Genomic DNA, 23,156 nt, shown 5'->3' with positions numbered 1-23,156 from the left:
CGTGTGGGCTAATAGAGAAAATATGTTTATGTTGTGCAAGTCATTAAACTACATTTAACATTATTTTTTTATTTTTTTTTAAGAATTTCAAATGTCTTGGTATATCCTTATGTGTAGCAATGTCACTTAGATCATTTAATATAATTTAGACAAAGCCTTTCATTGTTAAAATAGGCCTATGATAAATGTTTTTCAAAAATGAATACTCTTGCAAATATTATATTTACATAAGTATTCAGACCCTTCACTCAGTACTTTGTTGAAGCACCTTTGTCAATGATTACAGCTTTGAGTCTTATTGGGTAAGACACTACAAGCTTCCACACATGTATTTTGGGAGTTTCTCTCATTCTTCTCTGAACTGTCGCCCCAGTATGAGCGCTTTGGAGCAGGTTTTCATCAAGGATCAATCTTGGTTTCATCAGACCAGAGAATCTTGTTTCTCATGGTCTGAGAGTCTTTAGGTGGCTTATGGCAAATGCCAAGCTGGCTGTCATGTGCCTTTTACTGAGGAGTGGTGTCCGTTTTGCCACTCTACCATAACGGCCTGATTGGTGGACTGCTGCAGAGATGTTTGTTCTTCTGGAAGTTTCTCCCATCTCTGGAGCTCTGTCAGAGTGACCCGAGTTCTCCCCCGATTGCTCAGTTTGGCCAGGCAGCCAGCTCTAGGTCTTGGTGGTTGCAAACTTCTTCATATTTAAGAATGATGAGAATTTTCTACAACTTGATTGGAGTCTACCTGTTGCAAATTCAATGAATTTGACATGATTTGGAAAGGCACACACCTTTCTATATAAGGTACCACAGTTCACAGTGCGTGTCAGAGCAAAACCCAAGCCATGAGGTCGAAGGAATTGTCCATAGAGCTCTGAGACAGGATTCTATCGAGGAACAGATCTGGGGAAGGGTACAAAAAAATGTCTACATTATTGAAGGTCCCCAAGAACACAGTGGCCTCCATTATTCTTAAATGGAACAAGTTTGGAACCAGCAAGACCTTTCCTAGAGCTGGCCGGCTGGCCAAACTTGAGCAATCGGGGGAGAAGCACCTTGGTCAGGGAGGTGACCAAGAACCCAGTGGTCACTATGACAGAGCTCCAGAGTTCCTCTGTGGAGATAGGAGAACCTTCCAGAAGAACAACCATCTCTGCAGCACTCCACCAATCAGGCTTTTATGGTAGAATGGCAAGACAGAAGCCACTCCTCAGTAAAAGTCACATAACAGCCCATTTGGAGTTTGCCAAAAAGCACCTAAAGGACTCTCAGACCATGAGAAACAAGATTCTCTGGTCTGATGAAACCAAGATTGAACTCTTTGGCCTAAATGCCAAGCATCACATCTAGAGGAAATCTTGCACTATACCTATGGTGAAGCATGGTGGTGGCAGCATCATGCTGTGAGGATGTTTTTGAAAGGCAGGGACTGGGAGACTAGTCAGGATCAAGGAAAATATTAAAGGAGCAAAGTACAGAGATCCTTGATGAAAACCTGATCCAGAGCGCTCAGGTCTTCAGACTTGGTCAAAGGTTTACCTTCCAACAGGACAATGACCCTGGCCTAGCCAGCGCTCAGGTCTTCAGACTTGGGCAAAGGTTTACCTTCCAACAGGACAATGACCCTGGCCTAGCCAGAGCCCAGACTTAAACCCGATCTAACATCTCTGGTTAGACCTGAAAATAGCTGTGCAGCGACGCTCCCCATCCAACATGACAGAGCTTGAGAGGATCTATAGAGAAGATTGGGAGAAACTCCCCCAATACAGGTGTGCCAAGCTAGTAGCTTCATACCCAAGAAGGCTCAAGGCTGTAATCACTACCAAAGGTGCTTGTTTTTCTGTTGCTGTGTATTTTACCCCCCTTTTCTCCCAAATTTCAATCTTGTCTCATCGCTGTAACTCCCCAACGGGCTCTGGAGGCGAAGGTCGAGTCATGCTCGGAGTTGGGGCGACAGGTGGTGGTTAGAGTGGTTCGAGTGTTGGACTTGTAACCGAAAGGTTGCAAGATTGAATCTCTGAGCTAACAAGGTAAAAAAAAATCTGTTGTTCTGCCCCTGAACAAGGCACCCACTGTTCCTAGGCCGTCATTGAAAATGAGAATTTGTTCTTTACTGACTTACCTATTTTAATTAAGTTAAAATAAAATGTTTTAAAAAATGCGTCCTCCGAAACATGACCCACCTAACCACACTTCTTAACACCCGCCCACTTAACCTGGAAGCCAGCCGCACCATTGTGTCAGAGGAAACACTGTTCAACTGATGATGAAGGTCAGCCTGCAGGCGCCTGTCCCGCCACAAGGAGTCGCTAGAGCGTGATGAGCCAAGTAAAGCGCCCCTGGCCAAACCCTCCCCTAACCCAGATGACACTGGGCCAATTGTGCGCCGCCCTATTGGACTCCCAATCACGACCGGTTGTGATACAGCCCCGGGTTCAAACCCGGGTCTGTAGTGATGTTTCTAGCGCTGCAATGCAGTGCCTTAGACCGCTGCGCCACTCGGGAACCCCCTGCCAAATGTTCTTCAACAAAGTACTGACTAAAGGGTCTGAATACTTATGTAAATGTGATATTTCTGTTTTGCTAAACTTTCGAAAAAACGTTTTTTTTCTTTGTCATTATGGGGTATTGTGTGTAGTTTCATGAGGGGAAAAAACAATTTAATCACTTTTAGAATAAGGCTGTAACGTAACCAAATTTGGAAAAAGTCAAGAGGTCTGAATACTTTCCAAATGCACTGTAAAGTGTATATCAGGTCCGGGTGGGAAGCCCTAGTTCCATTTCTTAATGGGACACACCATTTATCCTCATCATTCAGATCAGGTTTCTAAATGTTCAAATCGCAGATCCTCCAAAAATCTGTGTTTTAATACATTTCACCTGCGTTGTAACTAAACAAATTGACATTTAAATCCTGAGTCCACTCAGTGCTAAAGAAAGCAGGAAAATATGCATCAGTTCAAGAGAGTGCTATGGTAAATGTAGTTTTCTTTACCCTATGTCATTATACATCACATTAAATAATTATTATATTAATCTGAACGATATTATAGACTTAATATGCATGTACTGGACAGTGTTGATGAAATACGAATGTTATAAGTGTGTTGGAAAAATTACCTGCTCCCAACATGCATCATTAATTCATTATGAATAAGATTTATTTTATTTATTTTATTCATCATTAATGGAACCACAATGTTCAGTTGAAATGACATATGCACTCGTATTTGCACGCACCAACAGAAGGGACATCTTCTTGGTAAAATATATAAAATATGTATTTGGGCTAATTCACCATCTCAGTAAGTGGAAACTCAAAATGCATTACTTAGATCGCTAAATATACAGTATGCTGCTAGTTTGCTGTGTAATTGATGGCCTAGTTACCAGGACTCAACAGTCACGTGGAATTTGACTGCGGTCACTGTGTGGTGTTCATACCGTCACTGTAACAGCCCTTTACCCACCTTGAAAAAAAAACACTCCACCTTTTTGGAATGAAGAACCTGTAAAACCACTTGCCTATTCCAATAAAGTGTGAGAGGGAGAGTCAGTTAGTGAGTATAAAACCAGATCCCAGGTTAGACTCATGTGGTGACTTATTTCAGAGACTCACCTCCACTATGTGTGATGAGAAGCCTGCCTGAGACATCTGCAGACCGAACCCCGTCCCGTTAGGGTTCACTCCTGTGGAGAACAGTGAAGTGACAGCTAGTCTACACACTTCACTAGAATGATCATCGCAGTCTGCTACAATGGAGTCCTCCAGAATTGTTCTATGTTGCCACCATTATAAACTTCACAATTCCATTCATCTCTAGAGACAGATTTTCATAAAAAATGAACATCTGTTTGCAGAATGTTAAACATTGTTCAAATTCAGACACGTCCACCTCCAGAAGTAAATACATTTAGCTAGCTAGCTAACACATGCAAGATGTATTTCTGGGTGTTTCTGAGATTACAATCCCTTGAACACTTGATCGGTGAAACCAAAGGGTCATTAAAGGAAAATACCCTCTAGACTGAAGATCCTCTCTCCCAGGGCGTCCACTATGTCCTTTAGCGCCGACTCATCAGTCACGTTGAAGAAGTGTTTGTCGTCAGGATCGCTGGCGATATACTTGATCTCTTTCAAGAAGGCCTCTGGGTTTATCCCACGCCGATTGTAGTAGCCCAATACCTGGTGGTACATAACATTTAATGTCAATACCAAACAGAGGATCTGGAAATACCATAGAACGTCAAAAGAATACTACGCACATGATCTGGAAATGCAATAGAACATTGATAGAATAGTAGGCAGATGCTCTAAAAATATGATAAAGTAGGAGAATATAAATTCAAGCACAGGATATGGAAACGGTATAACATGTAAGTGATAGACCAAGACGTGGCAGAAGGAAGAGAGAATGGGATTACAGTGTTCCAGGGGAATTTAAAAAGGGACAGACGGACTCACAGCGATGGCATACATGGTGATGTTGTCCGCCTCACTGTCCTCCATGGCCTTCTGCAGGTCAGGGCTGTCGTGGGATTCACCATCCGTGATCACGAGCATCACTTTCTTAGCCCCTTTCCGACCTCCCCGTTTAAATCCCTCTGTCCTTTGAGCGAATACAGGGTTTTTTTCTCAGCCAACTCATTAACCATTTTGAGTAACTATCGGTTAGTTAGCAATTCAATCATTATGGATAAACAGTATTTGCAACTTTACCTCAACACACTGCACAACCAATTCAGCAACAAAGTGCTTTATTTTGCTCCCTGTTTCGAAAGGCACTACTATGGAAAATTATACTGAGAAATTTGGGATTAGGATGAGAGTTATGACCAGTGTTGAGCAGCTCTCCATACCGTGCCACATTGATGCCCAGGGCCGTGCGTGTTTCCTCCCCTCCCCGTTGATCGATGGTCTTGGCTGCTTCTACCACCTCCTCCACAGAGCGAAAGTCATTCAGGGTGAACTCATGGACCACCCTCGACCCATACTGCACCACTCCAACCTGTAGAGATAGGAGTGTGATTCACTTGCCCATGGGTGCTGATCTAAAGTCAGCGTAGTATTTTCCCCATTGATGGTTAAGGTTAGGATTTGAGGAAGATAAAGATGATACTAGGTCTGTGCCTATGGGTACAACTTCCACACAGAACGTAGAGATACTGGCTCCCAGACATGCAGTCCACAATTATTGGCATCATTTATAAAAAGACTATATGAAATAATTAATACAAATGTTGAGCTATATTGTATGCACATTTTTGTGTGAAAATTTTATACATAAACATTTTATACCAAAAAATTGCTCAGCGAAAGAGATTTTGCTTAACAAGTAATAAAAAAAATAGGGCCCCCTGTTTATTTGCACCTCTGTTTTCAATTCTCCAGCACACTGCCCTTGCGAGGATAACGACACTGAGCCTTTTTCAAAATATTTTATGAGATTGGAGAACACATTGGGAGGATCTCAGACCATTCCTCCAAACAGAATCTTCCCAGATCCTTGATATGCTTCTTCTGTGCTTACGGACTGCCCTCTTCAATTCAAACCACAGGTTTTCAATGGGGTTCGGAGACTAAAATGGCCATTGCAAATATTTTGATTCTGTGGTCAATTAACCATTTATTTGTGGATTTTGATGTGTGCTTGGGGTTATTGTCTTGCTGAAAGATACACCATAATTTTGGACCTGACTGTATACACTCACTGGCCACCGCATGTACCCCAGAATAATACACATTCAGGTACACATACTGTCTATCAGAATCAGATCAGAATCTCAGATAACACACCTGGATCTGACCTGGCCCAATGTAGAACTTCTGCAGAATGTTGATGAGGAAGTCCTGCACCTCGTACCAGGGGTAGATGGAGTTGGACCCGTCCAGAACAATCATTATATCCATGTAGGTCTCGCACCCTAGAAGAAGCAATTGGAAACAGTCAGTAACAGTGAGTAACTCTTGGAAGCCATGGTCTTATGAGGTGTATGTGAGTGAAAGTTTGTGAGAGTAGATTTTTTACTCTGGAAGGCCGGCGAGATGGTTTTGGAGAACTTGAAGCTTTCGTTAACCCTGGAGCAGATGCCTGTGCTGTAGTAGGAGCTCCCACATTCGTACGACCACAGAGGACCACAGGTCTGGAACACAAAGCCATTGATGAACCACCTTCAATTGGGTTTAACACAGACCACAGTAAATCTCAATTTAATATTTTCAACAGTCAACATCAGTTGACACCCACCACAAAGCTGTTATCCTTAGGGTTGGAGGTCAGTGTCATGCCCAGCCTCATTTTGTCCTTGCGCTCTGACACATTGTTCAGGGATACCTTTCCTTGAAGGAATTAATAAAAGCAGACAAAGAAACAAACTAAAAAAAATTGCATTGAATGAACCACAACATTAGACAAATTCAACAATATCAATGAAATCACAGTCAAGTTGATGCTATGATACTATGTTTAATGCATCATCGGGAGGCCTATATGGGTAATTCATACTGTAACTGTCCATCATGCATAACTCCCACTGGGCATAACAAGGTGTAGAGTTTCCTCTGCATGAGTTGGACTTGAGTCAACAATGTGAGATCTCAATCTACACCACACAGTGCTGCCAGGTGTTTCTAATCCAACTGAACACCGTGGTCGGAGAGCCAGCTTCTGGAGGGAATCATATTCTGTAAAGTATGCGAAGGTGTGCTGTGATTTGGAGGCAGAACAGTTCAGTATGGAATCTATCTATCTCATTCAGTCATACCTAGGTTGAGTCTAGTGCAGTTGGTGTTGGGACTGGTGTCCATCGGGCATTTGTATATATCGCCTGTCTGGTGTTGGCCACTGGTTTCAAAGGGAGCTCCAACTAGTAGCCTGGAATGACAAAAACAGCAAAGGATGAGGACTGATCTTAATTTCTATGTCAAAAAGAGAGAATACCCTGCTGAAAAAAACTGCATAGACCATCATAAATTTCAAGATGGTCCATGCTGGTATTTGCTGGTCCTTACTGGTCTATGCTGGTCAGTTCTGGACGGATGCTGATAAAGCTGGTCTGATCAGTATGGTCAAGCTGGTCGAGCTGCTCTGACCAGCATAGTCTAGCTGGTTATGCTGGTTTTTCTGGTGACCAGCCTTCGCTGTGTTTTGGGCACTGGTGACCAGCCTTCACAGTGTTTTGAACACTAGTGACCCGCCTTCGCTGTGTTTAGGACACTGGTGACCGCCCTTCACTGTGTTTTGGATACATACCAGCTTATGCTGGTGATGCTGGTATACTGGTGACCAAGCTGGTCCATCATGGTCTAGCTGGTCTAGCTGGTCATGCTTTGGTCTAGCTGGTCATGCTTTATCATCAATTCTAAGATGGCTCATTAGAATGTAATGTGACACCGTGTACTGGAATGTGCTGGTACAAAAACAGACCGTACAGTTTGAAGAGCTGATTGGCGTAGGAGCTAGCCTAGCTGCTAACTAGCTACCAAGCTAGCAAGGTTTCATTGACAGGTTGAACACAGCCTGGAAAGTGGTTAGCCCTTGTGGCTGAGACATTGAATTGTCCTAGGCTTGTGGCTGTCTAAATCCCTGTTGTTTGTGGCTGTTTAAATCTGCCCTGCGACCTGCCCTGTCTGGAACTGCGTGGAGTACCAAATGTTAGCCAACTTTGCTACCATGGCATCTAAAGCCAAAAGACAGTGTTTCTCTATCACAGGTGAAGGATCTTTTAAACGAACAAAAGGGGTTCTACAAGCAGTTGTTACAACAATAGGACAATTGCTTCAAGAGCTTTGTCCAAAGACTGATGGACTCAACTAGTTCTCTCAGGAAGAAGTGGATGTCCTTAAAGAGACTTGCAGCAAGATGACAAGTCCTCTCGAGATGACATCAGCACTGTCTGTGAATAATTATAAAAAATGTCTGAGAAAAAAGACTAGAGGGACAATCCAGGAGGAATAGCATTGTTGTGGATGGCATACCAGAGTCTTCACATGAGAAATGGGCAGAGTTTGAGGCGCAAGTAAGACAAATGATTACTGAAAAGCTGCAGATGGATCATGCGAAGATTGAAGTGGAAAATGTAACCAGCCTAGGTGACAGACCCAGGTCGATAGTGGTCAAGTTCCTGAGGTTTAAGGACAAGATTTCTTTGATGATACAGCAGTAGCAAGACAGAGATTTAACATATACAGAAAAGACAGGAATGCCTATGGGGGAGGTGTTGCTGTATACAGTAGGTTCAGAGCCATTTTCCTGTAAAGTTTAGAGAGGATCTCATGTCAAATGTTGTTGAAGTGTTGTGGGTGCAAGTTCCGCTGCCTCATCTAAATCTTCTTCTCTTGGGGTGCTGCTATAGGTCACCAAGTGCTAACAGTCAGTATTTGGATAATATGTGTGTAATGCTTTATAATGTATGTGATGTCAACAGAGAGCTCTATTTTCTTAGTGACCTGAATATTGACTGTTTAGCAACTATCTGTCCTCTCAAGAGGAAGCTTCTAACTGTGACTAATGCCTGTTATATTTCCAAGGTTATAACTCAACCAACTAGAGTGTATACCAATAGTGTTGGATCTGTGACATCCACTTGTATTGATCATATCTTCACTAAAGCTGCAGAGCTTTGCTGCAAAGCAATATCAGTTTTCATTAGCTGTAGTGACCATAATATTGTGCCAATAACAACGAAAGCAGAAGTGCCAAAGGTTGGGCCTAAAGTAATTTATAAGAGATCACGCAAAATGTTTTCTCAGGATTATTTTGTTGATGATGTAAAAAATGTATGTTGGTCTGATGTGTATGAGGAAGTGAATCCAGATACAGCACTGGAAGTATTTGTAAAATTATTCATGCCAATTGTTGAAAAGCATGCACTTGTTAAGAAACTAACTGTGAGAACTGTTGGAACCCCTGGATTGATAAGGAATTGAAAAATTGTATGGTTCAAAGAAATGATGCAAAAGAGGTGGCAAACATGTTAGGCTGCTTAGCTGACTGGTTGACACATTGTAAGTTGAGAAATGTTGTGACTTAACTTATCAAAAGAAGAAGAAATTATACTACCAAACAAAGCGAAATGACATAAAACACAATAGAAAAATACTTTGGAGTACCTTAAATGATATCGTGGGCAGAAAACTCAATTAATCTCCATCGTTCATTGAAGTTGGTGGGTCATTTATAACAAAACCTTTTGATTTTGCCAATCTTTTCAATTACTATTTCAATAGTAAAATGGAATAACTCAGAATCGAAATGACAACACTGAACAGTGAATCATCATATTTTTGTATAAAATGTCTAATAATGAAAGAGAAGAATTGCTGTTTTGAAATTGGTCAAGTGAGTGTGAATTTGGTCAAGTTAGTTAATAATAAGTCACTATGTACTGTATACCTTGATGGGAAACACCATTATCCCAGAAACCCTAGACCCACTCCAATTTGCATACCTGCCCAACAGATCCACAGATGATGCAATCTCTATTCCACTCCACGCTGCCCTTTCCCACCTGGACAAAAGGAACAGCTGTGTGAGAATGCTATTCATTGACTACTGCTCAGCGTTCACCACAGTGCCTTCAAAGCTCATCAATAAGCTAAGGACCCTGGGACTAAACACCTCCCTCTGCAACTGGATCCTGGACTTCCTGACAGGCCGCCCCCAGGTGGTAAGGGTAGGTAATAACACATCCGCCCAGCTGATCCTCAACAAGGGGGGCCCCTTAGGGGTGCATGCTCAGTCCCCTCCTGTACTCCCTGTTCACTCATGACTGCACGGCCAGGCACGACTCCAACACCATCATTAAGTTTGCCGATGACACAACAGTGGTAGGCCTTATCACCGACAACGACGAGACAGCCTATAGGGAGGAGGTCAGAGACCTGGCCGGGTGGTGCCAGAATAACAACCTATCGCTCAACGTAACCAAGATAAGGAGATGATTGTGGACTACTGGAAAAGGAGGACCAAGCACGCCGGGGCTGTAGTGGAACAGGTTGAGAGCTTCAAGTTCCTTGGTGTCCACATCAACAACAAACTAGAATGGTCCAAACACACCAAGACAGTCATGAAGAGGGCACAACAAAGCCTATTTCCCCCAAGACATAAGACTCCTGAACAGGTAATCAAATGGCTACCCGGTCTATTTGCATTGTGTGACCCCCCCAACCCCTCTTTTTACGCTGCTGCTACTCTCTGTTTATCATATATGCAAAGTCACTTTAAATATACATTCATGTACATACTGCCTCAATTGGGCCGACCAACCAGTGCTCCCACACATTGGCTAAGCGGGCTATCTGCATTGTGTCCCGACACCCACCACCCGCCAACCCCTCTTTTACGCTACTGCTACTCTCTGTTCATCATATATGCATAGTCACTTTAACCATATCTACATGTACATACTACTGTCTGTATGTAGCCTTGCTACGTTTATAGCCTCGCTACTGTATATAGCCGTCTTTTTACTGTTGTTTTATTTCTTTACTTACCTATTGTTCACCTAATACCTTTTTGCAGTATTGGTTAGAGCCTGTAAGTAAGCATTTCACTGTGAAGTCTACACCTGTTGTATTCAGCACACGTGACAAATAAACTTTGATTTGAATCACCACGAAAACACACCGAAGTCACCACGAAAACACAGCAAAGGCTGGTCACCAGCAAAACCAGCACCTATGCTGGACCAGCCTATGCTGGTCTATGCTGTTTTTCTTCATCAGATTAGACAGAGTGTGGGGGTGTCCAAGACTGTTTCTCAATTAATCTTTCCTTAATTCCTCACATCCTCTCTCCTCACCTTCTTCTTAAAGGGCTCCTGAGTGGCGCAGCGGTGTAAGGCATTGCATCTCAGTGTAAGAGACGTCACTACAGTCCCAGGTTCAAATTCAGGCTGAATCACACCAGGCCATGATTGGGAGTCCCATAGGGTGGCACATGATTGGCCCAGCATCATCCGGGGTAGGCCGTCATTGTAAATAAGAATTTGTTCTTAACTGGCTTTCCTAGTTACATTTTTTAATTTGACTTTGAACTGACGCAAGGAGATAGGATGCAAGGAATCAAGGAAAGACAAATTGAAATAGAGCCTGGAATGACTAAAACAGCAAAGGATGAAGGCAAATATTTTCTATGTCAACAAGAGAGAATAGACAGCGGACAGTGTGGTGAAGTATTAATTCTGTGAGAGGCGTGGAGGCCATTTGCCCTGTCAACCTCAGGCTTTTACTATAAATATTACCGTTATTACAAACATAAGATGGAGTCTCCTGGAGTCCACACTTCAGTGGTATTTAAACCGACAGTATGACAGCCAGAGACAAGAAGGCCTTATCTACTGGTATTCCAGCCAATTTCCAGAGGAGCTGCTAAAACGATCAGGGGTGAGCCCGTTATTAAAGTTAGAACCAAGCTATTAGTGTCAAAAGGAGAGGGTAATAGTGCTAAATGGGGCCTTGGGCAAAATGGTGCTCGGGAAATGCCTGAATCACGTTGGAGTTTGATGCCATACCAAAGAAGACCTAACCAGCAATCTGCTAATTTATTTAACATTCAGATCAAATGGGCTGGGGTGGGATGGGAAACTACATCCAAATCCTCAGCCTGCATAATGGATCTGTGTGTTTGAATACAGTAATGAATCCGCATTCCCTCCACACATTCCACTCATACAGTGTGAGTAGTTCACAGCTCTGTGCTATTAATATGTTTTTTGAACACTATATTTTATTTACAAGCATGATAGCTGTACTTTTAGTTGCTGTTTTACTCAGTTTGTTGGCCATTAGCTAATCAGTGTTTCTCGATGAGTTTAAAGCACGTGAATGAATCCAACTGGTATTTAAGACTTCACAACTAGTAAATTCCCAGCTCCTGCTTTTCCCTAGTCTCTCCCTAGTCTCTTTTTCTCACCCTCCTGGTTTTGACCCTTGCCTGTCCTGACTCTGTGCCCGCCTGCCTGACCCTGAGCCTGCCATCCTGTACCTTTGCCCCTACTCTTGGTTACCGACCTCTGCCTGACCTGACCCTGAGCCTGCCTGCAGTCCTGTACCTTTGCCTCACTACTCTGAATTATCGACCCCTGCCTGCCTTGACCTGTCGTTTGCCTGCCCCTGTTGCTGTAATAAACATTGTTACTTCAACACAGTATGCATTTGGGTCTTACCTGAAACGTGATATTCTAATTATGTTGTCATTTCAGATAAAGTGTTTGAAGGAACTTTAATTCTACATACAGTTAAAGTTGGAAGTTTACATACACTTAGGTTGGGGTCATTAAAACTAGTTTTTCAACCACTCCACAAATTTCTTGTTAACAAACTATAGTTTTGGCAAGTCGGTTAGGACATTTACTTTGTGCATGACACAACTCATTTTTCCAACAATTGTTTACAGACAATTATTTCACTTATAATTCACTGTATCACAATTCCAGTGGGTCAAAAGTTTACATACACTAAGTTGACTGTGACTTTAAACAGCTTGGAAAATGATGTCATGGCTTTAGAAGCTTCTGATTATCATTTGACATCATTTGAGTCAATTGGAGGTGTACCTGTGGATGTATTTCAAGGCCTACCTTCAAACTCAGTGCCTCTGCTTGACATCATGGCAAAATCTAAATAAATCAGCCAAGACCTCAGAAAAAAATTGTAGACCTCCACAAGTCTAGATCATCCTTGGGAGCAATATCCAAACGCCTGAAGGTACCAAGTTCATCTGTACAAACAATAGTACGCAAGTATAAACACCATGGGACCACGCAGCTGTCATACCGCTCAGGAAGGAGACCCGTTCTGTCTCCTAGAGATGAACGTACTTTGGTGCAAAAAGTGCAAATCAATCCCAGAACAACAGCAAAGGACCTTGTGAAGATGCTGGAGGAAACAGGTACAAAAGTATCTATATCCACAGTAAAACAAGTCCTATATCGAAAAAACCTGATAGGCCGCTCAGCAAGGAAGAAGCCACTGCACCTAAACCGCCATTAAAAAAGCCAGACTACAGTTTGCAGCCGCACATGGGGACACAGGTCGTACTTTTTGATGAAATGTCCTCTGGTCTGATGAAACAAAAATAGAACTGTTTGGCCATAATGACCATCGTTATGTTTGGAGGACAAAGGAGGAGGCTTGCAAGCCGAAGAACACCATCCCAACCGTGAAGCACGGGGGTGGCAGCATCATGTTGTGGGGGTGCTTTGCTGCATGAGGGACTGGTGCACTTCACAAAATAGATGGCATAATGACAAAGGAAAATTATGTGGATTTATTGAAGAAACATCTCAAAACACCAGTCAGGAATTTAACGTTTGGTTGCAAATGGGTCTTCCAAATGGACAATGAACACAAGCATACTTCCAAAGTTGTGGCAAAATGGCTTAAGGACAACAAAGTCAAGGAATTGGAGTGGCCATCACAAAGCCCTGACCTCAATCCCATAGAAAATTTGTGGGCAGAAATGGAAAAGCGTGTTCGAGCAAGGAGACCTACAAACCTGACTCAGTTACACCAGCTCTGTCAGGAGGAATGGGCCAAAATTTACCCAACTTATTGTGGGAAGCTTGTGGAAGGCTACTCGAAACTTTTGACTGAAGTTAAACAATTTAAAGGCAATGCTACCAAATACTAATTGAGTGTATGTAAACTTCTGACCCACTGGGAATGTGATGAAAGAAAATAAAGCTGAAATAAATTATTCTCTCTACTATTATTCTGACATTTCACATTCTTAAAATAAACTGGTGATCCTAACTGACCTGAGACAGGGAATTTTTACTAGATTAAATGTCAGGAATTGTGAAAAAATGAGTTAAAATGTATTTGGCTAAGGTGTGTGTAAACTTCCGACTTCAACTGGACTTACAAAAAGTATTTTAGATTGATTAGCAGTCTTTTTAAAAAAGATTTATGTTGAAGATAAGTCGATATTTCATTTGAGGCGGGAGTAGAGAACCTACACACAGCTGTCTGGTGTCAGGCTCATTTGACACAATAACAACATGGGCTCAACTGATGGATATGCTACAAAGTAGGGTCAATGAGTTAGCAAGCTAACTTTTACAAACAACCAGAAATAACAGTTGATTTTCTGGTTTGGTTCATTAAGAAAGCTAAATATAAATACAGTGGATTCGGAAAGTATGAGGACCCCTTGACTTTTCCCACATTTTGTTACGATACAGCCTTATTCTAAAATTGATTTGAAAAAATCCTCATCAATCTACACACAATACCCCATAATGACAAAGCAAAAAAAAACTGAAATGTAATATTTACATACGTTTTCAGACCCTTTACTCAGTACTTTTTTGAAGCACCTTTGGGGGTGATTACAGCCTTGAGTCTTCTTGGGTATGACGACACAAGCTTGGCACACCTTTATTTGAGGTGTTTCTGTAAGGGGTGCGTACTGGCGGCAGAGAAGTCAGACGCAGGAGAGCAAAAGCTGTTTCCAACGGCGCAGTTTAATAATAAAAACCCACCGGAAAACAGAACAATAAATAAATGGGTACAAAACCCGACGCACCCCAGACGTAACGTGCACAAGCACTTACAATAAACAATTCTGGACAATGACATGGGGGGAACAGAGGGTTAAATTCACAACATGTAATGAATGGAATTGGAACCAGGTGTTTGGGAAGACAAGACAAAACAAATGGAAAATGAAAGGTGGATCGGCGATGGCTAGAAGACCGGTGACAAGACAGGGACCAACTTCGGAGGAAGTCGTGACAGTTTCTCCCATTCTTCTCTGCAGATCCACACAAGCTCTGTCAGGTTGGTTGGGGAGCGTCTCTGCACAGCTATTTTCAGGTCTATCCAGAGATGTTCAATTGGGTTCATGTCTGGACTCTGGCTGGGCCTTTCAAGGACATTCAGAGACTTGTCCCGAAGCCACTCCTGCATGGTCTTGGCCCTGTGCTTAGAGTCGTTGTCCTGCTTCACAGACGTGACGCTTGGCAATCAGGCCAAAGAGTTCAATCTTGGTTTCATCAGACTAGAGAATCTTGTTTCTAATGGTCTGAGACTCCTTAGGTACCTTTTGGCAAACTCCAAGTAGGTTGCCATCTGCCTTTTATTGAGGAGTGGCTTCCATCTGGTCACTCTACCATAAAGGCCTGATTGGTGGCGTGCTGCAGAGATGGTTGTCCTTCTGGAAGGTTCTCCCATCTCCACAGAGGAACTCTGGAGCTCTGTCAGAGTGACCATCGCGTCCTTGGTCACCTCCCTGACGAAGGCCCTTCTCCCCCGACTGCTCAGTTTGGCCGGGCAGCCAGCTCTAGGAAGAGTCTTGGTGGTTCCAAACTTCTTCCATTTAAGAATGATGTTGGCCACTGTGTTCTTGGGGACCTTCAATGCTGCAGACATTTTTTGGTACCCTTCCCCAGATCTGTGACTCGAACACAATCCTGTCTCAGAGCTCTACAGACAATTCATTTGACCTCATGGCTTGGTTTTTGCTCTGTCATGCACTGTCAACTGTGGGACCTTATATATACAGTTGTGTGCCTTTCCAAATCATGCCATATCAATTGAAATACCACAGGTGGACTCCAATCAAGTTGTAGAAACATCTCAAGGATGATCAATGGAAACAAGATAAACCTCAGGTCAATTTCGAGTCTCATTACAAAGGGTCTGAATAATTATGTAAATAAGTTTCGCTTCGTCATTAGGGGTATTGTGTGTAGATTGATGAGGGAAAACATTTATTTTGTCCAGTTTAGAATAAGGCTGTAATGTAACAAAAGGTGGAAAAGTTAATCTTTCTAAAAGCTTATCTTTTTTAAATGTTAAAGTTATTTCAGAATATTCATGCAAGTTAGTTGGTTAACTCCTTGATCTTGCTTTGAAGTTTACCCCTCTTTCTGGTTTATTCTTGTGAGGTTTTAGTTGCAAGCAAGTTTGTTTTAACATGCAGGTGCAGGCAATCTCCCATTGGCACAGTTTTAAGAAATCCTTCACTAACGCGTAGCTACGCGTTAAGTTCTGCCCGTAGTTTGCAGTCCACCCGCTAAGTCACAGACCAAAATCAAACACAGAGATCAAAGGAACAAACAGACTAAACAAACAGATTCACGCAGCGCTGCAAACATCTGCCACCTCTCAGCATGACCTTCCCTTTGACTCAAAGGTCAAAGGCGTCTGACCCCATTATGCAACGTTCTGATGCCTTTCGCTTCCCATCTGAGGTAGCAGAGAATGTGGGAGATGACAGCCCAAATGTCAGTCAGCTGGATACGCAGCTGGCTAGGAGAGCGTTAATGGCCAATGGTGTTTGGCTGTGATATTCAACACCCTCACATTTGAATGGCAACTATTCATATATAAAAGCCAGAGGCCATTAAGGTTTTAATGTGATGCTTGGTGTAAATTCACCAGAGGTAAATATCGAGAAAACAAGTTTGCATATGTTACTCTGGGCTGTTTATTAAGGGCAAAATACATTTCAAAGTTTTAACTAGAGGTCGACCGATTATGATTTTTCAACACCGATACCGATACCGATTATTGGAGGGCCAAAAAAGCCGATACCGATTAATCGGCCGATTTTTGCGATGTATTTGTAATAATGACAATTACAACAATACTGAATGAACACTTATTTTAACTTAATATAATACATCAATAAAATCAATTTAGCCTCAAATAAATAATGAAACATGTTCAATTTGGTTTAAATAATGCAAAAACAAAGTGTTGGAGAAGAAAGTAAAAGTGCAATATGTGCCATGTCAGAAAGCTAACGTTTAAGTTCCTTGCTCAGAACATGAGAACATATGAAAGCTGGTGGTTCCTTTTAACATGAGTGTTCAATATTTCCAGGTAAGAAGTTTTAGGTTGTAGTTATTATAGGAATTATAGAACTATTTCTCTCTATACGATTTGTATTTCATATACCTTTGACTATTGGATGTTCTTATAGGCACTTTAGTATTGCCAGTGTAACAGGATAGCTTCCGTCCCTCTCCTCGCTCCTACCTGGGGTCTAACCAGGAACACATCGACAACAGCCACCCTCGAAGCAGCGTTACCCATGCAGAGCAAGGGGAACAACTACTCCAAGTCTCAGAGTGAGTGAGTTTGATACGCTATTAGCGCACACCCCACTAACTAGCTAGCCATTTCACATCGGTTACACCAGCCTAATCTCGGGAGTTGATAGGCTTGAAGTCATAAACAGCGCAATGCTTGAAGCATTGCGAAGAGCTGCTGGCAAAATGCACGAAAGTGCTGTTTGAATGAATGCTTATGAGCCTGCTGGTTCCTACCATCGCTCAGTCAGACTGCTCTATCAAATCATAGACTTAATTATAACATAATAACACACAGAAATACGAGCCTTAGGTCATTAATATGGTTGAATCCGGAAACTATCATCTCGAAAACAAAACGTTTATTCTTTCAGTGAAATACGGAACCGTTCCGTATTTTATCTAATGGGTGGCATCCATAAGTCTAAATATTCCTGCTACATTGCACAACCTTCAATGTTATGTCATAATTACGTAGAATTCTGGCAAATTAGTTCGCAACGAGCCAGGCGGCCCAAACTGTTGCATATACCCTGACTCTGCGTGCAATGAACGCAAGAGAAGTGACACAATTTCACCTGGTTAATATTGCCTGCTAACCTGGATTACTTTTAGCTAAATATGCAGGTTTAAAAATATATACTTCTGTGTATTGATTTTAAGATAGGCATTGATGTTTATGGTTAGGTACAGTCGTGCAACGATTGTGCTTTTTTTGCAAATGCGCTTTGGTTAAATCATCCTCCATTTGGAGAAGTTGGCTGTCTTTGTTAGGAAGAAATCGTCTTCACACAGTTCACAACGAGCCAGGCGGCCCAAACTGCTGCATATACCCTGACTCTGTTGCAAAAGAAGTGACACAATTTTCCTAGTTAAATGTTAGCAGGCAATATTGACTAAATATGCAGGTTTAAAAATATATACTTGTGTATTGATTTTAAGAAAGGCATTGATGTTTATGGTTAGGTACACGTTGGAGCAACGACAGTCCTTTTTCAGGAATGTGCACCGCATCGATTATATGCAACGCAGGACACGCTAGATAAACTAGTAATATCATCAACCATGTGTAGTTAACTAGAGATTATGATTGATTGATTGATTGTTTTTAATAAGATAAGTTTAATGCTAGCTAGCAACTTACCTTGGCTTCTTACTGCATTCGCGTAACAGGCAGGCTCCTCGTGGAGTGCAATGCAAGGCAGGTGGTAAGACCGTTGGACTAGTTAACCGTATGGTTGCAAGATTGAATCCCAGAGCTGACAAAGTAAAAATCTGTCGTTCTGCCCCTGAACAAGGCAGTTAACCCACCATTCCTAGGCCGTCATTGAAAATAAGAATGTGTTATTAACTGACTTGCCTAGTTAAATAAAGGTGTAAAAAATAAAAAATTATATATATATATATTTTTTTAATTATCGGCCAAATCGGTGTCCAAAAATACCGATGTCCAATTGTTATGAAAACAGCCCTAATTAATCGGTCAACCTCTAGTATTAACCATTGTTTTTTTACCTTTACTTAACTAGGCAAGTCAGTTATGATCAAATTCTTATATTCAATAAGAGCCAAGGAACAGTGGGTTAACTGCCTTGTTCAGGGGCAGAACAACAGATTTTTACCTTGTCAGCTCGGGGATTCGATCTTGCAACCTTTCAGTTACTAGTCCAACGCTCTAACCATTAGGCTACCTGCCACCCCGTAACGTAATGTCTGCCTCAAAGAATATGCGCCAGTTGACTCCACATACTTTTTGCATGTCACCAATGCCTATACAAAGGTCCCCAGGCTCAAATTGAAAACTATGGATGTATTCATTATTAATCAGGTTCAGTTGCAAAACATTTAGTTTGTTGCAAACCGTTTACTGCTTACCGTTTACTGTTTACTGCTCAGTGATACGGGAAGGAAGGGGTTGTTACTTCACAAGCAGAGCCTGGGGTGTATTCATTAGTTTTTCTTTTGGAGTAAATGGTTTCCGTTGCAAAACGTTTTGCAACAGACTAAACATTTTGCAACGGAATCCGACTAATGAATACACCCCAGGCTCTGCTTGTGAAGGAACAACCCCTTCCTGTATCACTGAGTAGTTTGTTTTTCTCCCCCTACTAATCGGCCAGTGATGGGATGCACAGAAGGGGGCTTGGGAATAAACGACCACAACACATACTTTCCAGAGTCATCAAAAGCCTCTGGGATGCTTGCGAACAGGTTGCTAGACAAACACAAATACTTTCCACTTATTTACCTGTGACTTCATAGGGCAGAATATTTTGCAATCCTGGAAGAACCGCAAGATATTCCTCAAGGCTGAAAGACTTCCAGTCTGAAAACAGTAAGAATACCTGGAACGTTACTCAATCTTGGCTGTCTCAACGATCAAACCTTCTCATTCAAGACCCCTGACTAAAAGTTAGGCTAGCAGCTTTTAAACTGTTAGGTTTACAAATTATAATTGATCACAATAATAGTTGAACAAAACAACGAGCTGGAGACGGATATAAATCATGCTCCTTTCCACAAGCTCACTTTGGTAAAGGACATACAGTCCACTCCTGTGGAGAGTAGCAGCAGTTGAGAGCCATAAAGATGAGGGATGTGATATTCTCTCAGGCTAGACTCATACCTCACTGACAGCAGACATTAAGAGGAAAGGAAATTCAGCCTGGCGTCAAAGAGTTAACATATACTGAACAAAAATAGAAACACAACATGTAAAGTGTTGGTCCCATATTTCATGAGCTGAAATAATACATCCCAGATATGTCCCATACAGACAAAAAGCTTATTTATCTCATTTTGAGGACAAAATTGTTTACATCCCTGTTAGTGAGCATTTTTCATTTGCTAAAGCCTCTTGACGGTCGCCAAGGATAGGGGGCGCTACAACGATTTTTGAAAAAAATGTGTGCCCATTTTAAACGGCCTCCTACTCAAACTCAGAAGCTAGGATATGCATATAGTTAATACTTGTGGATAGAAAACACCCTAAAGTTTCTAAAACTGTTTGAATGGTGTCTGTGAGTATAACAGAACTCATATGGCAGTCAAAACCCCGAGACAGATCGTAACAGGATGTGGAATTCTGAATTGCGGACTCAAATTCATCACTTTGCCTACAAATCACACCGTGAGCTATGGTTCATTGAGCACTTCCTATTGCTTCCACTAGATGTCCCCAGTCTTTACAAAGTGGTTTGAGTCTCCTACTGTGAAAACTGACAGAATGAGAGTCTGTGGAAAGTGGTCACATGGAGAGGGCCATCACCATTATGACGCCGGCGCCCCTGGCTACCCTCCCCTTTCGAAACGTTTAGAAAGACAATGCAATCGTCCCCCTTGAATCTTATTGGAGCTCTGGTTGAAAAAGGCCCTAAAGATTTATGTTATACAACGTTTGACATGTTTGAACGAACTTAAATAAAAAAAAAAAGCATTTTGTTGAGAGTGAAGTCCCGCGGCCGACGGTACTTTTGGAGCAGCCTTCAGAACGCGCTAACAACAACAAGCTATTGGGACATAAAGGATTAACTTTTTCGAACGGAAATACATTTGTTGTGGACCTGGGATTCCTGGAAGTGCCTTCTGATGAAGATAATCAAAGGTAAGGGATTATTGACAATAGTATACAAGAGTAGATTTGATATGTGATTGTTCCAAGATGGCGCTGACCTGTAACGGTAGCCTATTTTTCTGAGTATCGCATCCCCTTTTATCGCAAAGTGTGATTACCCAGTAAAGTTATTTTTAAATCTGGCATTACAGGTGCTTTCAAGAGATGTTAATCTATACATTTTAGAATGACAATATTACATTTTAAAAATGTTTTCGAATAGTAATTTAGTAAATTGTAGCGCTGTTTCACCGGATGCATTTGAGGGAAAATAGTCAATGTCACGCGCCGATATAAAATACTGTTTTTATATATAAATATGAACTTCATCGAACAAAAGAATGCATGTATTGTGTAACATGATGTCCTAGGAGTGTCATCTGATGAAGATTGTCAAAGGTTAGTGCTGCATTTAGCTGTTTTTTAGTTATTTGTGATGCATGTGGTTGGTCGGAAAATGGCTATGTGGCTACTTTTACGATATACTCCTCTAACATAATCTAATGTTTTGCTTTTGCTGTAAAGCCTTTTTGAAATCGGACAACGTGGTTCGATTCAGGAGAGGTGTATCTATAAAACGATATACAATAGTCCTATATTTGAAAAAATATATATTACATTTTGTAAAGAAAATGGCGATAGGATTTTTCGCTGGATGTTGATCCCGCATACAGGACGGAGCCCGTCCAGAGGCTAAGATCATCCATCCACCTGACAGGTGTGGCATATCGAGAAGCTGATTAAACAGCATGATCATTATACAGGTGCACCTTGTGCTGGGGACAAAAAAAGGCCACACTAAAATGTGCAGTTTTGCCACACAACACAATGGCACAGATGACTCAAGTTTTGAGGGAGCGTGCAATTGGCATGCTCACTGCAGAAATGTCCATCAGAGCTGTTGCCAGAGAATTGCATGTTCATTTCTCTATCATAAGCTGCCTCCAACTTCATTTTTGAGAATTTGGCAGTACGTCCCAGTTGCCTTACAACTGCAGACCACCTGTAACCACACCAGCCCAGGATCTCCACATCCGGCTTCTTCACCTGTGGGATCGTCTGAGACAGCCACCTGGACAGATGATTGAACTGAGGAGTATTTCTGTATGTAATAAAGACCTTTTGTGGGGAAAAACGAATTCTGATTGGCTGGACCTGGCTCCCCCAGTGAGTGGGCCTGGTTCCCGAGTGGGTGGGCCTCCCAAGCCTCCCATGTGAAATCCATAGATTAGGGCCTAATGAATTTCCTTATATGAACTGTATCTCAGTAAAATCGTTGAAATTGTTGCGCGTTAAGTTTATAATTTTGTTCAGTTTAACATAAATCTGTGAGACACAAGTTAGTATGATATGTTACATTTGGCCTGGTTACAATGGAAAGACGGTTACTTAAAACTGTCATTATACACTAGGAGTGGTGGGCTGAAGTCAGGCGCAGGAGATCAAAGATGCAATAGTAGAGCGTTTTATTTCCAGAGTCCAAACCACCAAATACAGGTTTGAATAAGGAAAAACCCAACCAGACAAAAATGTCCACCCCCACCAGGGCCGGATCACAATCCAGCAATAAAACGCCAGTAACCAAAATACAAATACGTAACCCCCCCAAACTCACGACAGGTAACACGAAACAATCCTGCACAAAACCCAACCTAGAAGAGCAAGACTAAATAACCCACTAATGAACTCAACTCAAAATAGGTGCAACACAAGACAGACAAAACCAAACGAAAAGGGAAAAGGAGATCGGTGGCAGCTAGAAGGCCGACGATGACCGCCGAGCGCCACCCGAATAGGGAGAGGAGCCGGTAGAAGTCGTGACAAAAACCTCATAAATATAATCTCCATAATCCCCCAAAATAACCATTTATCAGGAGGGCCATTAACAATAACTAGTAACACTGCATACTTCAAGAAAGTAAAAAATCTCACCTTTCTGGTACAAACAGTTAAAAATTGCTGAGGTTTAGTCACTTGAGGACACAAGCTCAAGTACACAGTACAAATATGAAAATATGATGGAAAGTATTGTATAATCAAGTTATAATTTATACGTTTTCACCTTCCTTACAACTGTAAAATGCATATTTGTATATTTAGTGTCACAGAAAAATTTGCATAATTCCGAACAGTCTTTCGTGATCAAAATGTCTTCCCCCATTGCTGTGAACATCTCACAGAGCTCTAGCTTGGCTTCCTGAACTCGTTAGGAACTCGCCTTTCCCTCATCAATCAACACACAATACCCCATAATGACAAAGGAAAAACAGGTGTTTAGAAACGGAAGTATGACATTTACATAAGTATTCAGACCCTTTACTCAGTACTTTTTGGAAGCACCTTTGGCAGTGATTACAGGCTGGAGTCTTTTTGGATATGACGCTACATGCTTGGCACACCTGTATTTGAGGTGTTTTTCCCATTCTTCTCTGCAAATCCTCTCAATCTCTGTCAGGTTGGATGGGGAGCGTTGCTGCACAGCTATTTTCAGGTTTCTCCAGAGATG

At 41.9% G+C, this 23,156-nt stretch overlaps 1 protein-coding gene across 1 annotated transcript in view; it reads right to left on the bottom strand.

The window, feature by feature from the left end:
- The window catches only part of itga11b (integrin, alpha 11b), an 81,276-nt gene that overhangs the window by 39,971 nt on the left and 18,149 nt on the right, over nt 1–23,156 (bottom strand). Inside the window, exons 3-10 of the mRNA XM_082956616.1 lie at nt 6,760–6,869; nt 6,243–6,334; nt 6,024–6,138; nt 5,792–5,919; nt 4,855–5,003; nt 4,460–4,604; nt 4,015–4,180; nt 3,614–3,684 (exon numbers count right to left, since the gene is read on the bottom strand). Of these exons, the coding sequence (XP_082812742.1) occupies nt 3,614–3,684; nt 4,015–4,180; nt 4,460–4,604; nt 4,855–5,003; nt 5,792–5,919; nt 6,024–6,138; nt 6,243–6,334; nt 6,760–6,869 (976 nt within the window). The remainder of the gene's footprint in view (nt 1–3,613; nt 3,685–4,014; nt 4,181–4,459; nt 4,605–4,854; nt 5,004–5,791; nt 5,920–6,023; nt 6,139–6,242; nt 6,335–6,759; nt 6,870–23,156) is intronic.

This window comes from Salmo salar, chromosome 10 (assembly GCF_965601325.2).
Source record: "Salmo salar chromosome 10, fSalSal1, whole genome shotgun sequence".
NCBI lineage: Eukaryota > Metazoa > Chordata > Actinopteri > Salmoniformes > Salmonidae > Salmo > Salmo salar.
The sequence above is the reverse complement of the archived record's forward strand: the minus strand, read 5'-3'. Positions and strand labels throughout refer to the sequence as shown.